Consider the following 21145-nt stretch of genomic DNA (forward strand, 5'->3'; position numbering starts at 1 on the left):
CAGTTACCCAAGAGGAAGCTGCTCGGCCCCTGACCGTTAAGTGCCAACTCCCAGCTTCCGGAACCCAGCTGGCCTGGCCTGGCCTGGCCTGGCCGAGTGAGCCTGGCCCTGCTCCCGGGGCCTGCAGACTCCTAATTGTGGGGATGAACAGTGACACCTGTGCCTACCGGGAACGAGGGACAGGGAACCAGGTCCAGGTGGGCCCACACAAGCAGGCTGACCTCCTCCTGGTGGCCTTGAAGGTGGAACTTAAAGCCTATCCTGAAATCGGCTGGGATGAGAGCCCCTTGGGGTGGGACCCAGAGGCTGAGGGGAGCCCCCAGGCCATCAGCGCTGGACCGGGTCCTCTTTCCCAGCCCAGGGGCAGGCCGAAGCCCGGGGTGGGAGGGAGAGTTTGTGTTGTGTGTTGTGCAGTTAATTAAATAAAGTCACTAGCCTTGTCCTGAAGGTCTGCCGTCTGGTCCTTGGAGATCCAGGTTTTGATCCCCCTGAATCCTGGCCCCCGGGCTCCTGACCCCACCTGCTCTGAGGAGGGTGGGAGGAGGCTGGAATTTATTCATGTGGATGGAGGGTGTCCTGAGCTTGAACAGGGTGACTGACTTTTGGGGTGACAGGGAAACCCCCATAGGGAGCATTTACTGAGGTTACCTGAAGGATGCCCAGGGCCCCCGGGATGGAACTGGCCCCGAGGCTGTGGTGGTGGGGTGACCCTGGGCCTTAGGGGTGATTCGGACACAATTGGGATGTCAGTCTAGAGCTAGTGACATTTGGGGGGCAGCTGAGATTTGAGGCTTGGCGGGACAGATACTTGGGGTACTGGCACCAGAGCATGCAGAGGGAATTTTGACTTGCGATGGTGGGCGACCTGAGAAGGACCCCAGGCCCATGGGGAACATTTGCGTCAGCGGAACCCGAGTGGCGCCCCAGGTACATGAGGAACTTCTCTTGGTGACAGCAGCTTAGGTACAGGAAGGCGCGCTCCAGGTTCAAGACCATTTTGTCACTTCCACCATCCCAGGCCACCAGGCGGCGCTGAGGAGCACGTGGGCGGCCCCGGATCAGCCCGCACATACCTGCGGGAACACGCAAGGCGGGGTAGGAGGCAGGGCCGCCCCCGATTGGTTCCTTCGAGCGGAGGGCGGTGCCACGAGCAAATCGCCCATCGGAGTCACGCCCTTGTCTGTGTGTGATCGCGGCGCCCTCTAGTGGCCGGCTCGCCCCTCCGGGAAAACTTTGTCCTCGCTTGCCCTGGCCCTGACAATGACCCAGACAGGCCCTTTGGCTGCCAGTCTCTGAAGACAGGAAGGCCTTGAAGAAGCCGCTCCCTGGGAAACCAGGGAAGGAGGACAACCAATGGTTTCCTCTCCCAATGGTTTTCCCTCGTCCCCAGACCCCTTAGCTCTATTTGGAGCCTCACTTGAAGTGATACTGGCCCAGCATGCCCTGGCGACACTCCTAAGACCACACCCACCTCTTTACCTGTCCAGAACTCTGCCCATCGAGGCCTAGTCTTAGCTCAGGGTTTCCGACTTTGGGCAGGGTGCCCTTTCCCATCAAGGAGCACCCAAGTACCTGCCATGGCCTCCTCCCATGCACGGTACCCCACAACCGCAGGTGCCTGGAGCCAAGGCGCACCCTAGTGGCCATTCTCGGAGGTGCAAGGGTCGTACAATTTGGGGCAGACACAGGTACTAAATCAAGATCAATTGCCTGCTAGCTGGCTGCCTTTTCCTGAAAGGTTGGAGCCTCAGTTTTCTTGCCTGTAGAAAGGGTATGGGGAATCCCACTGATCTGTAAGGCCGTGGAGCCATGCAGAAGACAGCTGAGAAGCACCCAGTGGTGAACACACTCCATCTCTTTTTCATTGCTCACTCCACTACCTCTGGACGGCACCAGCAGCCACTCCCATTCCACCTCTTGCTTCAAACTACGCTCAGAAACGAAGCTGGAATTTTTTTTTTTTTTTTTTTGTCAAAGGAAGGGGGTAGCCCTGGCCCAGGATGCAGGAGAGGCACCCCCCAGTCTCAAAATAAATTAAAAAGAAACTGTGTTCCATCTTTAGAAAAAAAAAAAAGAAAGGGAGTACAATATACCGTTCAATAAATAGAAAAAGTTACAAAATGATGATCTTTTTCCTTACTATACAAGAAGGGAAAAAGAGGGTGGGGGATGGTGGTCCTCCCTGCTCCTCCCTGGGCTGAGGCAGGGGAGGGGAGGGGGGCCGGAGAGACAGTAGCTGGGACTTAACAGAGATGAAGACAGAACAGGCTGAATGGTGAGGTGGAGACGGGGACAGGGAGGGACAAGCAGCTGAAGACACCAAGCTGCCTGCCTTTCTCCCCCAACACCAGGTTGAGAGGGCACACGGGCCTCGCCTGGTTCCTGAGTCATGTGTCCAGTGACTAGTGGGTGGAGGGAGGGGCAGCGATGGCCCCCACCCAGCCCACCCTGGGACCCTGGTGCCCAAGGGAATGGGGTCCTGGCCAGACAGGAGGACAAGGGGGTGAGGTATGTGGCTGAGGCCTGAGACCTCTTGAAATCCTTCAGTGGAAGTGGGGCGTTGGTCCTGGCAGGGCAGGGAGGGGGCACAGGACAGGGGAGGGGGGCCCCTGAGCAGTGGAAGAGGGGAAGGAAGGAGGGTAGGAGGAGATTCAGTCCCCTGGCCAGGCTGGTGGGCCCAAGTGCCAGTTGGGAAGGCCTGCCTTCCGGCCCCTCTCCTGGAGCCCACGCCAGGGCTTTGAGTTTTGAGGAGGGAGCTTGCCTATTGCTTGTGGGGGGCCACAGTGGGGTCATGCCAGCTGCCCGAGCACACACCCCTTCTAGGCTTCTGGGTGGCAGTATGGCTTGTGCTCCTCGGGTCCTTACACACCTTCACACACTCCTAGGCACGCACACAGGCGGGATGCCACCTCCTGCCTGTGTCCAGCAGGACTCCTTCCCTGGCTAATACTGAACCCCTCCTGGGCCTCCAGTGCCCAGGCCCACCAGAGTCAGGGAGGCAGGGCCCAGGGGTCCCCATGGAGTCCCATGCCAGGCACCGTCCCTCAGCCGAACCGCTCACGCACCAACAGCATGAGCTTCTTCTTGCCTTTGTAGGTCTGTTTGAGGTTCTCCAAGAATTGGGCGAACTGAAGGTGTCCATCGGGCGCCAGCAGAAAGGTCTCCCGGGCCTTGCCCAGGAACTCAATGAAGTCGCCGTAATGCCGCGGGCTGATGTGCGTGAGGCGCGAGTGGCTGGTGGTGATGTAGGCGGCCACAGCTGCGTCCAGGAGCTGGCACAGTGGCGCCCGGTCGGCGCCCAGGGGCTTGGCAGCCCGGCGGGCCCCGAGGGGACCCAGGCCAGGCGCCGAGAGGGTCCAGCGGCGCAGGATGTCGGAGAGCATCGGGGCGCAGTGAATGCTGCGGATGATGAGGGGGACGATGGCGGAGAGCTCGTGGCGGCCGAGCGAGTGGCTGAGCGAGCAGGCCCACAGCACGTCGTTGACGGCGGGGTGGCTGTCCTGGTTGAAGGCGATGCTGAGCTGCGCCAGGGCCAGCGTCGCCAGCTTGTAGGCGCGCAGAGGCAGGCCACGGTGCTCCATGTAGCGGGCCACTGTGAAGAGGTGCGCGTGGCCCAGACCGCCGGCCGCCGCGTCCAACACGATCTGGTAGGCCGCCTCGAAGGCCGCGTGGTTCTTCTCGCACAGGGTGAGGGCGGGCAGCGCGCAGTTCTGTGGGTCCTTCATGGCGCACTGCAGGGCCAGGGTGCGCGCGCAGGCCCAGAGCTCCTCCCGCCGGGCTGTGTCCAGCTGCAGCCGCATGAGGGTGGCGTGCGTGGTGCCGGTCACCGCCACGATGGTGGCCGCCTCCACCGGGGTAAATAAGGAGTACCAGTTTTGCATGATGTTCATCAGCGCCTGAGGGCCTGGGGGGAGGTCAGGAGGAAAGAGCTCGGGCTGAAGGGGTGCCCAGGGCACGGCCATCACCCCAACCTGCAGCAGCCACAGCCGCAGAGGGACCGCACCACTTCTTTACCACAGGGGACAGAAACTGTTTACCTTCCCCAGGGAGCAGGCGCAGCTGGACTGAAGGCAAGCCGCATGTGTGGGGGCCTGGGATAGGGACCGCCCTTGGTCCCCCTCCGTCCCCAGAGCCCACGTTCCCTCCCAGCCTGGCCCAGGCTGGAATCTGGGAAAAACCCGCCTTTCTCTCATGTCCCCCAGTTCAGTGACACTTCTGGAACCAGAAAAGGGAGGTGAGGTGCGTCCCCTGGGGCGCTCACCAATCTCTGTGGCGCAGCTGACCAGCCAGCGAACCATCTCCCTCCGCCGCCAGGTCATGGTGTTCAGAGTCATGCGCATCACCTGCAGGGTGGAAAGGGGACAGAGGCGGCTCCTCAGCGTCTCAGACTGGCCTGTGGAGGAGGCGCCCGAGGGCCCAAGGAGGCCTGGAGGTTAAGAGCTGATCCAAAACACCAGGGCCAATAGCCGCACTCCTCGGTCTCAGTCTCCTCACTGATAAAATGGGGACAGAAATTGAATCTTGGGACTGCGGGTGTAGTTCACTGGTAGAAAGCTTGGCTAGCACGAGAGAACTCGGGATTTCATCCCCAGCACCGAGAGAGAGAGAGAGAGAGAGAGAGAGAGAGAGAGAGAGAGAGAAAGAGAAGAGAGAAGAGAGAAGAGAGAAGAGAGAAGAGAGACACGGGGCAGGAGGAGGGGGCCGCAGGCATCAACCTCAGCTGTGGTGGGCAACGCTTCCTGCAGTGCCTCGCCCCCTCCAGGTTCCTGGGGCCACAGCCTCTTAAGTGACTCCTCATCTACAGGCTGGCTTCCGACTTGCAGGACCACTCCTTGCCCCACCTTTGGGGACTACGCACTCAGCTACAGGCCCTGCTTGCAGAATGCCACCCAGAGGGGCTGCCCCTCACCTTCTGGTCCTTCCTCCATGGCCCAACCCTTAGTACTGCAGCCCTCCTAGAGCCCCGCCTTCTCCTCCAGGCCCCACCCCCAAGGAAGCTCCCTATTGGCAGGCTCTGTCCCCCCTCCTACTTCAGCCCCACCTTCCAATGGTCCTCAGCCAGCAGCACACCAGCCCACCTCCCGCTGGGAATGGGACCCAGGGCCACCCGTTCCAGGCAGGTTGTGCACCCCGAGCCACACCCTAGGTGCTCTGCTCCCTCTCGAGGCCCATGTACAGCTGGCCGGCCCGGGCTCTCCCCTGAGGTGACCCCCCACCTTGAGTCCTTTAGAAGGTGGAGCGTCATCCAGTTTCACCCCTGAGGACGCCCTCGGTTACCCCAGACCTTCACTTCACAGGTGCGTCTGCGGCTCGGCCCACAGGGACAGGATCACGCTCAGACTTCGCCCCCAAAGGAGCAGCTCCTATTCAGGCCTCGTCCCCGGAGGCCCCACTCCTGGCGGTGCCCCCAGTCCCCATCCACTCAGTGACCCTCACCTGCAGGCCCAGTTCCAGCGCGATGCCGAGCAGCGTGCTGTCCGGTGGCGCGCCGGCCGGGGTGGCCGTCTTACAGGCGTCCTGCGCCAGCTTGAAGAGCAGAGCGGGCGAGTGAATGTTCTGCTGGATGGAGCCCAGGACAACGTGCAGCCACTTGGGGTCTCCTGGGCAGAGGGAGCCACGGGGGCACTGTTAGACCCACCCACCAGCGGCGCGCAGCTGAGCGACCTGTTCCAGGGTCATCTGCCTGGGGACTAGCGGCACAAAGAGGGGGACCAGGCAAGGCACCTGTGAAGACTCCCAGCCCTGGCGGCCCCACGCCACCTGCCAGGTACGCAGTGTCCTTTGGGTCCTTCTCCCCTAGCAGGAGGAAGCCATGTCAGCAAGGGGTCGATTCTGGACCCAGAATGTCAGGAATCAAAGTCTGTCCTGTCACTCCTGTTGCTCCTGGGCGTGTGACCCTGAGCACTGGCTGTCCCTCTGCGTGGAATGCTCTTCAAGATGCCATGGACTGGACTGTGTCCCCCTCGCCCCCTGGCCTCCCAGCTCACATGCTGAACAGCCCACCGCTATGGTTTGGAGGTGGGGACTGTGGAGGGTTAAGCCAGGTCTGAGGTGGGGCCCTCAGAGGGGATCAGGGCCCTTATAAGAAGAGACACCAAAGAACTCTCCCTCCCTCTCCCAGCCTCCGCCGCGTGGAGACTGAAGAAGGTGGCCATGTGCACGCCAAGAAGGGAGCTGTCACCCAGAAGCTCCTCGCAGGCACCTTGACCTTGAAACACAGTATCCAGAACTCTGAAACATGGAGCCCAGTGCTTTATCACTGAGCCACATCCTCAGCCCGTTTTTAAAATATTTTGAGACAAGGTCTTGCTCCGTGGCCCAGGCTGGCCTCAAACTTGGGTCCTCTGACCTCAGCCTCCTGTGTCACTGGGGTTACAGGCGTGTGCCATGGCACTGACAGCCGATGGTGTTTGGTTGTGGCCGTCCGAGCTGACCAAGACCAGATATCTGCAAAGCTCTGCCCTCCCCTGCAGATCTTTGCTTAAGCATCCACCTGCTGGGGCTGGGGACCCCGCTCTGTGGTCAAGCCCGGGACAGGCCTGTGTGAGGCTCTGGGTTCCAACCCAGCGCTGCCAAAGAACAAGTCAAACACTGCCCCTGCTTGGCCGCCCACACCGAGATCCTTCTCTTACTTCCTGCGTGGCAGATCTTTTCCTTACTGTCCGCCTGCCCCGTGGGTCAGGGGGCTGGGGACAGTTTGCCTGGTCCACAGAGAAGGCGCTCAAGGAATATCGGGGCAATTTGGCAAAAGGATCAAAGGAAGGGGGAGAGGCCAGAGTGACGGTGGAGAGGATGATGGACAGAGGTGGTCGCCGTCCTCACCCTTGGCTGCGGTCAGCATGGCGGAGGCCAGTTCACACTGGCGGGTCTCCAGGTGGCCCAGGATGAACCAGCGGGGGAAGCGGTTGCTCGGGATGGAGTCCAGCGGGGTGGGATGGGGTTCTCCAACTGGAAGCGCCGTCTCCAGCACGGGCAGCCTGGGGGAAGCAAGCCTGGTGAGGGGCGGGTGGCCCTGCCGACTCCGTGGGTGGGCTGCCCAGCACAGCCACCCCGCACACCCAGGAAGACAGAGGACACGTGTGAGGTGCTCACTGTGGCAATGTTGGCCTACACAATGGAATATTATTCAGTCATAAAAAGGATTAAAGGGGCTGGGGTGTGGCTCAGCTGTAGAGCACTCGCCTAGCACGTGCAAGGCGCTGGGTTCGAACCTCAAAAATAAATAAATAAAATAAAGGTATTGTGTCCAACTACAAGTAAGAAAAAAAAATTAATAAAAAAATTAAAGTCCAGGGCTGGGGTTGTGGCTCAGCGGCAGAGTGCTCACCTAGCACTGGCGAGGCCCTGTGTTAGATCCTCGGCACCACATAAAAATAAACAAAATCAAGGTATTGTGTCCAACTACAACTAAAAAATAAAATATAAAAAAAAAATTAAAATCCTGCCACTTGCAGCCACCTGGATGGAACTGGGGGATGTTTTAAGTGAAACAAGCCTGTAGGACAGTTCTGCCTGTTGTCACTCATGTGAAATCCAAAAATGTTCATCTCATAGAAGAAGAGAGGAGAGTAGTGGTCACCAGAAGACTGGGAAGGGCGGGAGGACAGGAACGGAGGGAGGTAGACGATGGGTACCAGACACGGCTAGATGGGAGGAAGGGGTTCCCGTGTCCAGCACAGGAGGATGATGATAGGCTACAGCAATTTATGATGTATTTCAAAATATCTAAAGAGTCCAAGGTTCCCTACACATAGAAAGGGAAAGGTTTGACATGGAAGTGCGAATTACTCTGATTTGGCCGTTGCACGTTATATGCGTGTATCAGATTATCCCCCTCCTCCAGAAACACAAATAAAACTGACAATAAAAAATAATAAATTGAGCCAGGCACCACGGCACATGTCTCTAACCCAGCAACTCTGGAGGTTGAGGCAGAAAGAGCTCAAGTTTGAGGACAGACTCACAACTAAGTGAGACTCTGTCTCAAATTAACAAATGAAAATAAAAAGGGCCGTGCTAGAGCGCCCCCTGGGTTCAGCCCCTGGTCCTGCAAATAATAATCAATCACCATCACCATCATCATAATTCATTTAAATAAAAAAAGGAGAGAGGGGATAGGAAACTGCCTAGATGTCCATCACTTGCAAGTTAGTTAAATAAAATAATGCTGCATTCATCCCCCAGGCCACATGCTGATATAGAGGGGAGGAGACAGCCAGGCGCAGTGGCGCACACCTGTCATCGGCTCAGGAGGCTGAGGCAGGAGGATCTCAAGTTCAAAGCCAGCCTCAGCAATGGCAAGGCCCTAAGCAACTCAGTGTTGTCTCTAAATAAAATACAAAATAGGGCTGGGGAGGTGGCTCCGTGGCCCAGTGGCCCTGAGTTCAATTTCTGGTACCAAAAAAAACGGGGGGAGGAAAGTGCTCTCCTGACACGGCTTCCCGTCACTCCCCGCGGCCTCTTTCCCTTCGCTGCCTCCACTCTAGTCGCCCTCAAACCCACCAGGTATAGTCCCACCTCAGGGCCTTGGCACTGGCTGTCCCCTCTGCCTGGTGGCCCCTCCCTCGCCTCCTCCAGACCTTTGCTCAAACATTGCTCAGTGGGCGCTTCCCCGACACCCCCACCAAGGAACCGTGAGGCACTCTGCCGCCTTGTGTTCCGCCCATTCAGTGTCCTCACTGCACTGAGCGGCGGACAAGAGTGTTCACCTAGTCATTTATTTACTGCCACTCACCAGAATGTCCCCTCCCCAGGGCAGGGATGTGCCTCTGTTTACTGTTCTATGTACCAGAGCAACGCTGGCCACAGAAGGGGAACCTGCTTGTTGGATGATTCAAGGTGGCCACAAAGTGCCCTGTTAAGAGGCGCACTGTGCGGTCACTCTGACTCCGTGGGAGACTGATTCTGGGACCCCCCGTGGACTCCTGCCTGTGGCTGCTCAGATTTACGTGGTGCAGCCTTTGAAGACTCTAGGCCCATCCTCCTGTGTCTTCATTTCTAGATTTAGGACACCTGCGGCAACGTGCATGCCACGTACATGGCTGTCACACTGCACTGCTTATGGGATCACAGAAGACAAAAAGTCTGTACGCGGTCAGTACAGGCACAGCTTTCTTTCAAATATTTTTGATCTGCGTTTGATCAAATTCATGGATAAGGAGAGGACTCTAAAGTCTTGTGTTTTGTTTTGCTTCTGGCACTGGGGACAGAACCTAAGGGCATTTTACTATTAAGCAGAACTACCTCCCCAGCCCTTTTTTTAAATTTGAGACAAAGCCTTACTAAGTTTCTGAGGCTGGCCTCTAATTTACCATCCTCCTGCTTCAGCCTCCCGAGTTGCTGGGATTACAGGTGTGTAAGCCCAACTTGTGCGTGTAATTTTCTGTTATGAAAGTTATTCAGAGTTGCTAGATGTAATTATCAGCAGTGAAAACTATTCCGGTTCCAAATATTACATAAATAACCTTGCTGTGTGACCTTGGTAGTGGAAGACACCTTAAGTCTTTTCGGGTATGTAAATGGGGGTAAATTTAAGCTCACTTAGCTAGGTTGCTATATGGACTTAGGCCAAGGATCAGCCAAAGGCTGCACAGCCCATATTTTTGGCTTTGCAAGCTGTTTGGTCCCTGTTGCAAACACATGCTCTGCTCTGCCTCCTGCAAAAGTAGTCACCAACGAAACGGCGGAGTAGATTAGTGCGTGTGGCTAGGTGCCAAGAAAACTTCATTTTGGGGCACAGAAATTTGAATTTCATATATTTTTCAATCATTTAAAAATAAAAACTACTTTTTTTTTTGGTAGTGCTGAGGATGGAACCCAGGGCCTGGCACATGCTACGAAAGCAGAGTTGTGCCCCAGGTACCCAAAATGGAAACATCGTGGGCTGCACAGAAATAGGTGGCAGATCAAATTAAGTTTGTGGACTACAGCTCCCTGACGCAGCCTTGAAAAGTCCCGCAAATAATAGCGCATTTTTCAGTGTTGGGGACCAACAGTCCGGTGCAGCATTTGCCTAGCACGCAGGGGGTCCTGGGTCCCATCCCCAGGACCGCAATCAATCAACCAAATAAAGTAAAAGAAAAATCAAAAAGGCTGTTCGTGAACTCATGATGCTTACATATTATTCTTTCCAAATGTCCTGGAAAGACCCCCCCCTCCAAATTGTTCATCACGTGGAGAGAGATTGAGATTCAGGTGGACCACGACAAACCCGCCTCAAAAAGGACTCCACTCTGTGCACTTTTTGAATCCAGTACCACGTGGACATTCCCGTCCCCCTCCTGCTCCCACACCAAACCCAGGCAGTGTCCCCTGCTACCTGTCCTCACCTCATGGCTCGCAGTGCCAGGCGATAGGCCAGGTCGGGGTCATGGGGCAGCAGCGCAGTGAACAGGTAGCGGGCACAGGTGTGCATTGGCACGCTTTCCCGGAAAAGTACTTCTCCAAAGCCACTGAAGGGACCTCCTAGAGGGACAGTCTGAGTTCAGCCCCTCGGTGTGGGCTCTCCTCCACCCCCATCCCACGTCTCCCCAGGTTCCAGGATGGATATGGAAGATAGGCTGGGTCTGAGAGGTCTCAGGGGCAGGCACTAGGCATCGAGACTGAGCCAACCTCCGGAAATCTAAAGAAAAAAGGAGTCCCTAGGCACCCTTGGGTGAGGCCAGACTCCCATGCAGGATGGGTCAGAGGAGATGAAGGAGCAGCTGTCCCAGGGGCAGAGCTACCAGCAAGGTTCAGCAGCACAGAGGCCCTGGAGGGGGCGGGGCCATCTTGGTGTGGGCAGAGACACAGCGAACAGGCCAATAAACCAGACCATGGGCGGAGCCAGAGGAGCGGGCTCTCCCTTTCAGGACCCGCGAGGTCTGAGGGACATGGAGGGCGGGGGCGGGGCAAGGACAGGGGGCGGGGCCTGGGCAGGGGCGGGGCCTCACCTTCCAGCAGCAGCCCCGCCTGCTTGCGCAGCACCTGCACCAGCCGCTCGTCCAGATCCACCTCCTCCAGCAGCGCCAGCAGCTGCTCCTCGTTGCGCACCACCTTGTCCTGGGCGTACAACCCCTCGGGCAGGGCCCGCTGCTGTCCCAGCCCCAGCAGTGCCACCTCTAGTGCCAGCGCCAGGTAGGACTCCCCAGGGCTCCCGGGCACTGGTACGTGCTGGTAGGCCACCTTCCGCTTCTCGGGTCCTGAGTCTGAGGAAGAGGGGACAGGAGGACCATGGACCCCCTTTCTTGGGATCTCTGGGCCCAAGCACCGCGATAGGGGTGGGTGAAGCAGGGGGCAGCGCAATCTCCCAGCACTCGCCACAGGGCCCCTTCTGGTGGTCGCTAGGTCTATGGGTGGCCTCACTGGGCCCATCTGCTTCCAGAGCGCCAGGAGGCATGGCCAATAGCAGGGGCGTGGCTAACAGCAAGAGTGTGTCCCAGGTCCTCCAGGGCTTCCCCCGTGGGTACCTGGGTAAAGGGAGAGGGTCTCCTCCTCCAGGCGACAGGCCTCCAGGAGCGCCCTGCAGAGGCAGCCAATGGGGTCCAGGGGGTGGCCCACCCAGCCTTCGGGGTTGGTGATGCAGGTGGCGCCTTTCTGGAGCAACTCTGCAGGCAGAAAGAGGGGGCTCGATCCCACCCCTCCGCGAGGGCCTCTTGGGTGGTTCCTTTTCCTGACTCCAGAGTCTCACCACTTGCCCACCCAGAGGCCAGCTCTGTCCTGGGGCTCTGCCGTGGCCACCCAGCAGGGTACAGGGACAACACTGGGCACTTTCCAAAATAGCTTCTTCTGCACCTTTCTAATGTTCAAAAGCCCAAATAGGTTTTGGGACCCCAGGGGGCCACTTGACGCTTCTCTTTTCTCTAGGGTGCGGTGCCCACGGACCTCCTGGCCTGGCTCTCTTCCGCCTGGCTCCTGCCCGTGGGTTGCTCCTCGCAGCACCTCCTCCCTCCCCTTCTCTCAGCTTTTCTGGAAGGGTCCCGGGCCATCCCTGAGCCCTCAAACTGGGTCAGGGCTCTTCTCAAGCCCAGAGCACCCTGAAGATCCTTCATTACACTTTGTTCAATTTCCTGGTAACTAAGTGACCCGTTCCCTGCCCAAGAACTCAATGGATGGCTTCTCCTGTCCTCCATATCCAGTCCCCAAACGTTTTTTCTTTTTTTCCCAGTCCTGGGACTGAGTCCAGGCCCTGCAGCACCCCAGGCAAGAGCTTACCACTGAGCCTCCTCCCCCGCCCCTTGTCGACAGTTTATCTGGAGACAGGGTCTCGCTGAGTGGCTCAGCGCCTTGCTAAGTTGCTGAGGCTGACTTTGAACTGGCGATCCTCCTGCCTCAGCCTCCCCAAGCTGCTGGGATGACAGGCCTGCCCCACCGCCCCAGGGACGTGAGGAGAGTATTCGCCCCCACCTTTTTTCTGCTGCTTGTAGCTCTCAAGCTGATGCCGCCGCTGGAGCCGCAGTGTGTTGATTATGGCACCGGCCAGCCGCAGGGCCTGGCGGGGATACCCATGGGCACGCAGGGTGTCCACTCGGGCGCAAGCAGTTGGAAAGGGCTCGCCCAGCCAGAGTGGGCGGCCCTGAGGGTCGAAGGCTGACTTGTCACTGCCCATGGTGCCTGTGAGGCTGGGGCTGTAGGAGTCACCGGCCAGGATCCGCTGCAGGTGAGAGTCTTCCCAGTGCAGGTCTCCAGCCTGCAGGGCTCGGCCAAATACCGTGTGGCGGGAACCTGTGGCCGCCACCTCCCCCTCTTCCTGTTCCTCAGAGCCTGTGGGAGAGGGACCCAGTGTGGTCCAGTGAGGGGGGCCCTAGCCACGCTCACCTTCCCCCACCAGGTGCCACCATGGGGTCAGACCCTGGGCAGAGGATGGGCACGGGCTTGCTCCCAGTCCTCAAAGCACCTTCGAAGGTGCGTGGGGTTGCTGGCGGCGGTCACAGCAGAACAGCAGTTCAGTGACCGTCTCTCTCCCGGCTTAACCCTTTCTCCTCTCCTCTCCCCCGGCCTCTCTCTCCACCTCCTGTCTGCCTCTTTCCTCCTCTCTCTCCATTCTTTTCTGTTTTCTTCCTTCCTCCCCCTTCTCAATATCTCACCTCCCCCTTGTGTTTGCAGACACCTGTTTTCTTCCCTCTGGACTGTCTCCACAGATAACAGGAGGTGGAGCTAGGAGACAAGCTCAGGGTGACGCACTGTATTTAACTGTCCTGCAGGCTGCCTCTGCACCTGCCCTCACCACTTCCTCCCTCCTGGTTGAGAGGACAGCCAACGGCTGGGGCTCCCTTCTCTCCCCGACTCCCTCTCTCCCCTCAGACAGAGTTGCACGATACAAAGTCGGGACATGGCCAGCGGTGATGGGTTTGTGGGGGACAGCAGGCTGGAACCCTCTCCTACCTGGGCTGGGAGCCATGGTGGGCTGCAGGCTGGGGCCATCGAAGGAGTAGTTGCCCTCTTCCAGTGGGCACACGTCCAGCTTGTCCCATGTGCCAAGCAGCTGGAGCCAGCCCGCCCGCTCCTCTGGTTTGCAGTGGGGGCTCAGGATGACACAGACCCAGAGGGCCCCTGAGGAGGCACAGAGGAGGCCACATTCCCACCAGACACGACAGAGCGTCCCCTGAGTCCTGGGCAGTTCCGCTCACTCCTAATCTGGACCCTCTGAGGTGGCGGCTCATAGACTTCTCACTTAATGGGTAAGAAAAATCAGGCCCAGGGAGGAAGCACACTCATCCAAGGTCATTTAAGTTAGAAATTGGGATTCGAATCCAGGTCGCCAGACTCCCCTCAATGTTTCTGTTTTCCTTTTTATCTCTCGCATGTTTTCCCCACCTAATACGGGGGTCAGCCAACAGCGCAGGACAGCACATGCAGAGAACGGAACCCACAATCTGATTTCTCGGAGCAGCCGACAGGCTGAGACTTATTTTTACATTTTTAATTGGTGGGGGAAAAAAATAACAAAAACAAAAGAAGGGTATTTTATGAGTTGTGAAGTTCAAATAAATAAATATATAAAGTGTCCATTAAAAAAAGCTTTATTGGAACACTACCACCTCCACTTAGTGGCCCACGTCTGTGGCTGCTCTTCTGCTACAATGTGCAGAATTCAGTTGTCGAGCTGCAGACCAAATGGCCGGAGAAGCTGAAAACACTGGGGCTATCTGACTTTGACACACGTTGACCCCTGGCCTCCTAGGCTGACCATCTGCCCTCCAAATCCAGCGGTCACCTATCTGGATTCAACCAACCTTGGGTTGAAAATATTTTGGGAAAAAAATTATATTTGTACTGAACACGTGCAGACTTTCCCCCCTTCACATTAGTCCTTAGACAACACAACCCTCCTTTCGTCGCGGTTCCTCTGTGTTGGGTGTTATAAGTGATCTCCTGGTGACTTAAAGAACACAGAAAGGCTGGGGCACAGCTCAGGCAGGACATGTGCTGAACATGCACATGAACCTTGTGCATTTTAAGCACATGTCCTGGGTTTCATCCCCAGCACCAAATAAATAAGTGAATACATGAAGGATGTGAGTAGGTTCTGCACATAGTAGGCCACTTTTACTTTTACTTTTGTGGTGCTGGGATGGGACCCAGGGCTCTGCACGTTAGGCAACGTTCCCCCGCTGCGCGACACCCCAGCCCCTTTTCCTTTTTTATATGAGGGACTTACTCACACACAGATTTTTGTGTCCCTGGGGATCCTGGAACCCATCCCCCTTGGATACTGAGGGACAAGGGTATGGTATTTCATTGTCCCTCTCCTGTCAGCCCCCGGGAGCAGGACCCGTCTGTCTGTTCTCTGCTGTGGCACCAGCACCCTGTACAGCACCCGTATGTTGGAGGTGCTCAATAAATGGAGGAGGATCCAGGGACATGCTCCTATCGGGGGAGCAAGACCTGGGCAGGGAGCCTTACCCAGCTCGTCCCACAGCTGCCGGCACTTGTCCGTCATGCCCGCGCCCTGCTGCCGCCACAGGGCCAGGCGGGGGTCTTGCAGGAACTGCTCCGTCATGAGGATGAGCATGCGCGCCCCGTTGGAGTCCCGCATCCGCAGCATCTCCCGCACCTGCACGGGGACAGGGCAGTGAGCAGGGTGTGGGGTGCCAGGGCTGGGCCTCTGAGCCCCCGTGCCCCGTGCCCATGCGGCACCTTGCTGAACATGGAGCGCAGCTGCTGGCTGGCCCCGTAGTAGCCGCCGTTGGACAGCAGCTGCTTCACCTGCTCCTGGATCTGCTCCTCATCCAGGTGCCAGCAGTTGGCGTCCTCGATGCCTGCACCTGCTGTGGGGTCGGGGGCACCTGCAGGAAGGCAGGGGTGGGTGAAGGGAAGCCCAGGCTGGGGTGGGAGAGAGGGTGTCTGTCCGCCTTCCCCATCGAGTCCTCTAAGTCACCCCATCTATCCCAAAGTTCCATCTCTCCTAGAGTAAGCACCACCCACCCTCCTGTCTGTCCATCCCTCCCACCCACCCATCCACCTACCAATCCATCTGTCTGTCCATCTACCCATACACCCACCAGTTCCTTTATCCATCCACCTTGCCTCGAATACCATCCACTTACTCACCCACCCATCCATCTATCCATCCACCCATCTACCTACCCATCCACCTATCCATCCATCCATCCACCCCTCCACCCACCCACCCACCCATCTACCCATCTACCCATCCACCCATCCATTCATCCATCCACTCATCCACCCACCCATCCATTCACCCATTCACCCATCCACCCATCCATCCACCCACCCATTCACCCATCCACCCATCCCACCGGATACACACATCTGCCAAGCCACATTATGCCTGTCTTTATCCATCTTACCATGGCCCCCATTAGCCCACATATCTGACCCCTTGTACATGACCACGAGGCCACCCAACCCATAATTCCCACGGCCCTTCCACCTACATACCCATCCCATCACTCCACCTGCTGACTGCCCCAGGTTTTCAACCCACCTGCATCTACCACTCGGGATCCCCACCCTCCCACTCACCATCAACCCCCACACCTGCTAACCCCCATCCAACTAGTCCCTGCCCCCGCCATCTTCCTGTGTCCACCAGCCGCTCACAGTCCCTCTCAAAACACCCTCCACCTGTCCATCCATCCCACACAAACCCACCCTCCACGGCTACCACACATCTGTCCACACTGCAGACCCTCCCCGCACCCACGACGCACCCCAAGCGGGGCCTCCGCTCTCCGCCAACCCCACTGTCCACTGCCAGAGCCTCCCACCCATTTCCTCACCACCAGCGCCTACTCACCCGCCATCGTCCTTCACCACCCATGCACTCACCCCACTTATTCTCCCACACCACAGTTCACCCCCTGATCCCAGCTTTCTGCACCCACCAGCCCCTCCCAGAGTCCCCCTCCGATGCCCCGCCCACTGCTCATTCAGCTGCCCTCTTCCCGCCACCCCACCGTGGCAAGCCCTTGCGGTCCCCTCGGTGTGTATCCCCCAGGCCCCTCCCACGACCCCCACCCTCACGCCCTCCACCCACCCACACAGGCCTGCGCCAGGGATTCTGAGCCGTCTCCACCCTGGGCAGGACCTTGCACGCGGGCTCTTCCCTCTGGCCCCCGCCCTCTGCCCATGTCCTGGTTCCTGACCACTCATCTGCCCCAGGGCCAAAGTATAACCAGGACGTGCCACTCACTGGGGACGTGCCCTGGGTCTGCGCAGGCAAAGCCTTGTGCCCCCCCCACGGCAGGCACCGAGGCGCCTGGTACTGAGCGACCCCCATGGCCGTGGGCTGAGCGGCCGCCCTCGCGCATGCGCCCTCACCGTGCACCAGGTTGATCTCGGAGCCCAGCAGCAGGATCTCGTCTGCCAGGCGCTGGGCGGTGGGCAGCACTTCGGTGTGGTGGGCGCTGATGAGGTACTGCACGAACTTCTGCAGCTGGTCCCGGTTCATCTGGGACAGCGTCTCGGAGATGGGCAGCCGCAGCTCCACCTGGCGCGCGTGCCGGATGCGGTACAGGGACAGGGCCACCACGTGGGCGCAGTAGAAGAGGTCTCGGTTGTCACAGCCGCAGCTCACAGACGTGATCTTGCAGCGGTCGAAGCTGATGGAGACGTGGTAGAGGTGCTCCGGCTCCCCGGGGGCCGCGGGCTCTCTGACGTTCCCGCTCAGGTGGAATCCTACAAGCAGAGGCCACCGCCTGGTGTCTGGTGTGTCAACCCAGATCCCGGTGGCCCTGTCCCTCTGCACAGCCCAGCCGAGCCCTGCCTGTGCCTCGGTTCCCGACTGTCCACCTGGAATGCTAACGACGTCCCTGGAGTTACAGAAAAATTGAGTGACCTAATATGCGACAAACGTTCAGGACACTGGTGTAAAGCTCAGTCCTGGGCAACCCTCCTTCTCCTTCCAATGACAGTGTACCACAGTCCCCAAGTTCAAGATGGTCTGTCAGTCCTTGGGTTACCATGGATACCCCCGGGGCTTTCGGACTTCCTGGGAAGATGCTAAAGGCTGGTGACACTTGAGAGTGAGGGGTTGATGTGGCAGGCCAGGGGCCACATCACCCTGGTACCCCCTGCCCCTCCCTGGCCCCTGGGCAGCCCAGATGTCTCCCAGGCTCATCCGACTGGTTGGGCAGCCCGGGCCCAGCCTGCGTCACCCAGAGACATGGCTTCCTCATACCAGAGGAGGCCAGCAGCCTGTGGACAGCTGGGCACTGTCCAGGCAAGGGGGGCTCGACGGCTGACTGGGTCCCTGCCATGGCCTGCCACCCAGGAGGCTAGAGTTTCCTGGCACAGCTGTGCTGGTCCCCTTGCAGGCCCTGCCGCCTGAGGTCTGAGGCCTTTCCTCCCCATCTCCCCCAGCTCCAGCTCTGCAGTCCCCTCCTCTCCTTCTAGTTCATAACCTCCCCCCAACCCTCACCTGGGCCCCGCCGCCTGAGGTCTAGGTCAGCTTCCTCCTCCAGCTCTGGACTCGGGCCTCCGACCTCACCTGGGCCCCGCCGCCTGAGGTCCAAGAGTGCCTCTCATATCTGACCCTGAACTTCTACCCTCCATTCCTACCTCGGCTCCACTGCCTTAGGTCTGAGACCATCTCTCCACGATGGCCCTAAACCCTTCTTTTTTAAATCCGGTTTTAATCATTTCTTTAATTGGCACAGAACAATCCCACACATTTATGGGGTGTGGGTGATAACTCCGCACCACACACGGCGTGTGATGATCCAGTCAGGAGAATCGGCCTTTCCTGCTCCTCTAACACTGACTGTTTCTGTGCTTGAAAGCTTCCCATTCCTCCTTCTGATTCTTTATATAATACAGAGCACATTTTTGTGACCTGAAGTAACTGCTGCAGTGCAGAGGGCTCTTGACCTTGACCCCAGCCTCTGCCTGAGTCTCTGCCTGAGCTCTGACCAGCTCTCACCTGGCTCTGCATGTCTGGGTCCACCTGTCACATGGCCCCAGGTCTGGGATCGCTCCTACCTGTGCCTCTGAACTCTCCATCGAATCGCCGGGTCCCTCTGTCTGCAGTCTAGAAACTTCTCTTACCCATGGTTTGATGGCTCCTCTGATCCCACCTCTTCCCTTGGTCCCCAATTCAGCCGCCCGAGGTCTGCCTTCCACCTGGAGCTCACAACCTGCGCCCCAGCCCAGCTGGGCCTGAGGCCCGAGGTCTAAGACCATCTCAACCCGCTGTGCTGGGCCCCTTGCAGGCCCCGCCAGGGACCTCTGCCGGGATGTGGGGTGACTGTTGTCTCTGCGCTCAGCCCTTGCTTGGGCCTCCCTGCCCCCACTTCCTGCTGCCCAAGGTCTAGGACCATATCTGAGGTGACAGTCTCTCTGTGGACCTTACCTGGGCCTCCAAGCCCGAGGTCTGGAACCTTCCACCACAGCCCCCCTGCACCCCCGCCTGCGCTGGACCTCCCTGGAGGGCTGGGGACAGACACTCACCTACTTGCAGCACCCGGTCGACAGCCCCGCTCTGCAGCAGGTGCAGCCCGCGGGTGAAGGGCACCCGGGCGTCCTGCTCGCCCTCCGGGGGCTGGTAGCCCAGCGAGGAGTACATGCATATTTCCCGCTCGCTGCGTGGAAACGACCAGAAGACGATGCGCTTCTGGACCGGCTCCGGTACCCGGGAGAAGCGCTCCTCCACCTGCAGGGAGGGCTGGTGGGTTAGAAGCTGGGACCCCCCCTGGACCACCCTCTGCTGTGTACAAGAGGCACACGGCCTGAACCTCGGCGTCCCCAGTATAAAGTGGGATGTGAATAGCAACCATCTCCTGAAATCTATATGCTCAAGTGAGCCAGGTTGCCTGGTGTCACAGCGACTCAGGAAGCTGAAGAGCGAGGACTGCTTGAGCTCAGGGGTTCAGGAACAGCCTGAGCATCAGAGAGACCCCATTTCTCTTTCTCTCTCTCTCTCTCTCTCTCTTTTTTTTTTTTTTTTTTTTGGTGGTGCTGGAGATTAGAACCCAGGGCCTTGTGCACATCAGGCAAGCACTCTACTAACTGAACTACATCTCCAGCCTGAGACCCCATATCTTTAAAATAAAGAACAAAAACAAAAAACTGAGCTTCACAGCAGGAAGCAATCCTGGTGACTCAGGAGGCTGAGGCAGGAGGATCTCCAAGTTTGAGGCCAGCCTCAGCAACTCAGTCAGACCCTGTCTCAAAATAAAAAAATAAAAAAGGCTGGGAGCCAGGCACAGTGGCGCACGCCTGTAATCTCAGCAACTCTGGAGGCTGAGGCAGGAGGATCACAAGTTCAAAGACAGTCTCAGTAACTTAATGAGGCCCTAAGCAACTTAGCGCTACCTTGTCTCAAAATAAAAAAAATAAAAAGGGCTGGGGAGCATGCATGAGGCCCTAGGTTTGACCCCAGGCACCACAAAAAAAATAAATAAATAAGGCTGGGAATGTGGCTCAGGGGTAAATCACCTCTGGGTTTCACCCCAGTACAAACAAAAATGAGACAGAAAAAACCACAACCACCACAACAAAACCCAGCACTGATAGATGTAAAGCACTTAAAATGATGCCTGGTCCATCCTTAGCATTCCAGAAGTTTCTACAGATTCCCTCCAGGATTCCAGGTCCCTGGGTTCTGGCATAAGATTCTCCCACTTCCCAGGCACTAGGGGGTCAGAAGGAAGTGACATAAAAGCGATAAGAATGACGATCAAGGGTGACTTTCTCAGTGTGCACTGTGTGGAATGTCCTGGGGACTGACTTCCCTAACCTCACAACCACCTGGCCCACACTGAGCCTTGACCTCGTCTTACAGCCAGGGGAAGCTGAGGCTCAGGCGCACAGCGACTTCGTTTGTTCAGGGTCCCCAAGCTGGCTCCATTCCTCAGTTTCCTCTTTGAGCCCCTCCCCTGGGAAGGGCCCCCAGGAATCAAGGTGTGCCCAGGCCACCCCTGTGGACTCCAGGCAATGAAACCAGCTGGTTGAGCCTGCCCTCCAATCTGGGTTTGCTATTCACAGGCTGGGTGACCTTGGGCTAGTTTCCCAACCTCTCTGTGCCCCAGTTCCTTCAAAGTGAGAATGACAATCCTTAAAGGGTGAAAGAACTTCTCTAGCATCTGGCCTGTCCAGGGCAGGTACACGGGAGCCCTGGATATGGTTTGGGGATTATTCTGTGTATCTCCCACACAATAAAGGGGCCTTAGCCCCTGTCCTATGTAGGTTTCTGGGGGAAGTGGGAGAGCCGGTGACTGGCCCAGTGACAGTTGGCAGATGACTAAGGAGGGATTTTCCGGTCCGTGAATCAGAGCCTACTCCATGCACAATCGGCCGAAACCATCAGTCCTGACTTGGGAGCAGAGATGCCCCCCAGGGTCAGAGGACAGAGCCTGGGGGCTGCCCTTGCTTAGTGAGGCTCAGACACAGCTCCAGCTCCTTGGGACCCACACCCAGGACAAGAAAGAGGACTCCAAGGAGCCCCCAGAAGCCACAGCTGTGGGGTTCCAGGTGTACCTGTACAGGTACCTCCTAGGCTCTGCCTGGGCTCCTCCTCCCAGAAGCACTGGGATAGCTTGGTGGGGGGGGGAGGTGAGATGTGGGGGAAGGGAAGACCCCCCTGAGTAACCCCTGCTGCCAGGGGCTGGGCAGCCTCCGGAGGGAGGATCTGGAGAGGAGGAGGGCCCCAAAGATGGGTGGGTTCTGTAGACCTGAGGGCTGGGATAGGAGGGCAGAAAGGGGG

At 58.0% G+C, this 21145-nt stretch overlaps 1 protein-coding gene across 1 annotated transcript in view; it reads right to left on the bottom strand.

Annotated features, from left to right (window-relative positions):
• Window positions 1-2516: 2516 nt before the first annotated feature.
• The window catches only part of LOC144253885 (zinc finger SWIM domain-containing protein 4-like), a 22474-nt gene continuing 3845 nt past the window's right edge, over window positions 2517-21145 (bottom strand). Inside the window, exons 2-14 of the mRNA XM_077796544.1 lie at window positions 18892-19093; window positions 16765-17121; window positions 15118-15266; window positions 14884-15034; window positions 13363-13530; window positions 12385-12741; window positions 11448-11585; window positions 10932-11186; window positions 10329-10464; window positions 6823-6977; window positions 5437-5600; window positions 4262-4343; window positions 2517-3904 (exon numbers count right to left, since the gene is read on the bottom strand). Coding sequence (XP_077652670.1) covers window positions 3045-3904; window positions 4262-4343; window positions 5437-5600; window positions 6823-6977; window positions 10329-10464; window positions 10932-11186; window positions 11448-11585; window positions 12385-12741; window positions 13363-13530; window positions 14884-15034; window positions 15118-15266; window positions 16765-17121; window positions 18892-19093 — 3174 coding nt within the window. The 3' untranslated portion in view covers window positions 2517-3044. The remainder of the gene's footprint in view (window positions 3905-4261; window positions 4344-5436; window positions 5601-6822; window positions 6978-10328; window positions 10465-10931; window positions 11187-11447; window positions 11586-12384; window positions 12742-13362; window positions 13531-14883; window positions 15035-15117; window positions 15267-16764; window positions 17122-18891; window positions 19094-21145) is intronic.

This window comes from Urocitellus parryii, chromosome 3 (assembly GCF_045843805.1).
Source record: "Urocitellus parryii isolate mUroPar1 chromosome 3, mUroPar1.hap1, whole genome shotgun sequence".
NCBI classification, from domain to species: Eukaryota; Metazoa; Chordata; class Mammalia; order Rodentia; family Sciuridae; genus Urocitellus; species Urocitellus parryii.